General features: G+C 51.7%; 1 protein-coding gene across 1 annotated transcript; it reads left to right on the top strand.

Moving 5' to 3' along the window:
- Positions 1 to 139: 139 nt before the first annotated feature.
- EMH_0091880 (uncharacterized protein) lies at positions 140 to 862 on the top strand (the record flags this gene model as incomplete). The annotated part of the gene is made up of 1 exon (XM_038023045.1): positions 140 to 862. The coding sequence occupies one exon, from the start codon at positions 140 to 142 to the stop codon at positions 860 to 862; it is 723 nt and encodes a 240-aa protein (XP_037878899.1).
- Positions 863 to 1,139: the final 277 nt, after the last annotated feature.

Here is a 1,139-nt window from a genome sequence, read left to right as displayed (position 1 = left end):
TGGGTGCGTCATGGTTCAACATTTTGTAACCGGCGTTCGTTTGTTTGTTGTCTTGCTGCATAGGTGGAAGAAGACATCGATATATCTGTGTTCGCTATCCCCAAGAATACAACCGTTTGAATAGGCACAGAGATTCACAATGGATCTTTCTCCTGACTCTCTAATGCAATGCTTGGCTGCAATGCCTAAGCCTTCTCCGGCGTTGTCCATCTGCGGCAGAGGTTGGCTGGCCCTCATAAGGCCGCCGCAGCTTTTGTTGAGGCTCCGGAAATGCGCCGATCTGGATAGCCAATTGCTTCGTGCCTTCTTCCATGCTCTCTACGCAGAGCGCTCGAACAAAGAGCACGGTGGAACGGTAGAAGCAGTCAGCAAAATGAATCTCGATCACATCGTCGATGGGGAGACTGACGCCGATCTCGACACACACGAGGAAGACCCTGCAGATACACTCCGCAAAGTGCTAGTCAGTTTGGACGACTTCGAAGCAAGAGAAAAAATGGCCATTGACCACGGAGGGATACTTCAACGCCAGTACGAAGCCCTAGAAGCTGAACTTTCAGCCTCCGCGTCTGACAATGTTGTTTCAGGCCCTCCACCGCTGGTATGCAAAAGCTGTTCGAAAACCTTCTACACACCAGCCGTGGATGGCCTGAGCCGTCTTCGCTTTATTGGGTTGCTGATCGCCGCAAAGGAAGAGGAACAAATGTGCCAGCTGCATGAAATCCACCAGCACAACTTCGAAAGAGATGGGCTGCATCTTCCAAGGCTTCCTGGTCTCCTTCGTGAAGGGATGATAGTTGGACGCGTTAACGATCTGCTAGCGCTCACTCCTCATTGCACCTATGCGCACATGTTTGCATAACAAGGGCAGTTGACATATCGTTGGCTGTTCACTAATAAGCTCGTGCGGACCCACAGTTATCTGTGCGGGCATGGGCGCCTCTGGTTTCAAAACTTCNGTTCACTAATAAGCTCGTGCGGACCCACAGTTATCTGTGCGGGCATGGGCGCCTCTGGTTTCAAAACTTCAGGACCAGCGCTTGTGCCACTGTTCTGCCCAAGTGCCGACACACCTTGTGTCGAAGACTGCAGGCCTACGCGTTCAGGATGTAACCCAATCTGTTTTGTTCAAGGCGTGT

The sequence above is a fragment of the Eimeria mitis genome, genomic scaffold (genome assembly GCF_000499745.2).
Source record: "Eimeria mitis Houghton genomic scaffold, Emh_scaff7543, whole genome shotgun sequence".
Classification (NCBI taxonomy): domain Eukaryota; phylum Apicomplexa; class Conoidasida; order Eucoccidiorida; family Eimeriidae; genus Eimeria; species Eimeria mitis.
The sequence above is the reverse complement of the archived record's forward strand: the minus strand, read 5'-3'. Positions and strand labels throughout refer to the sequence as shown.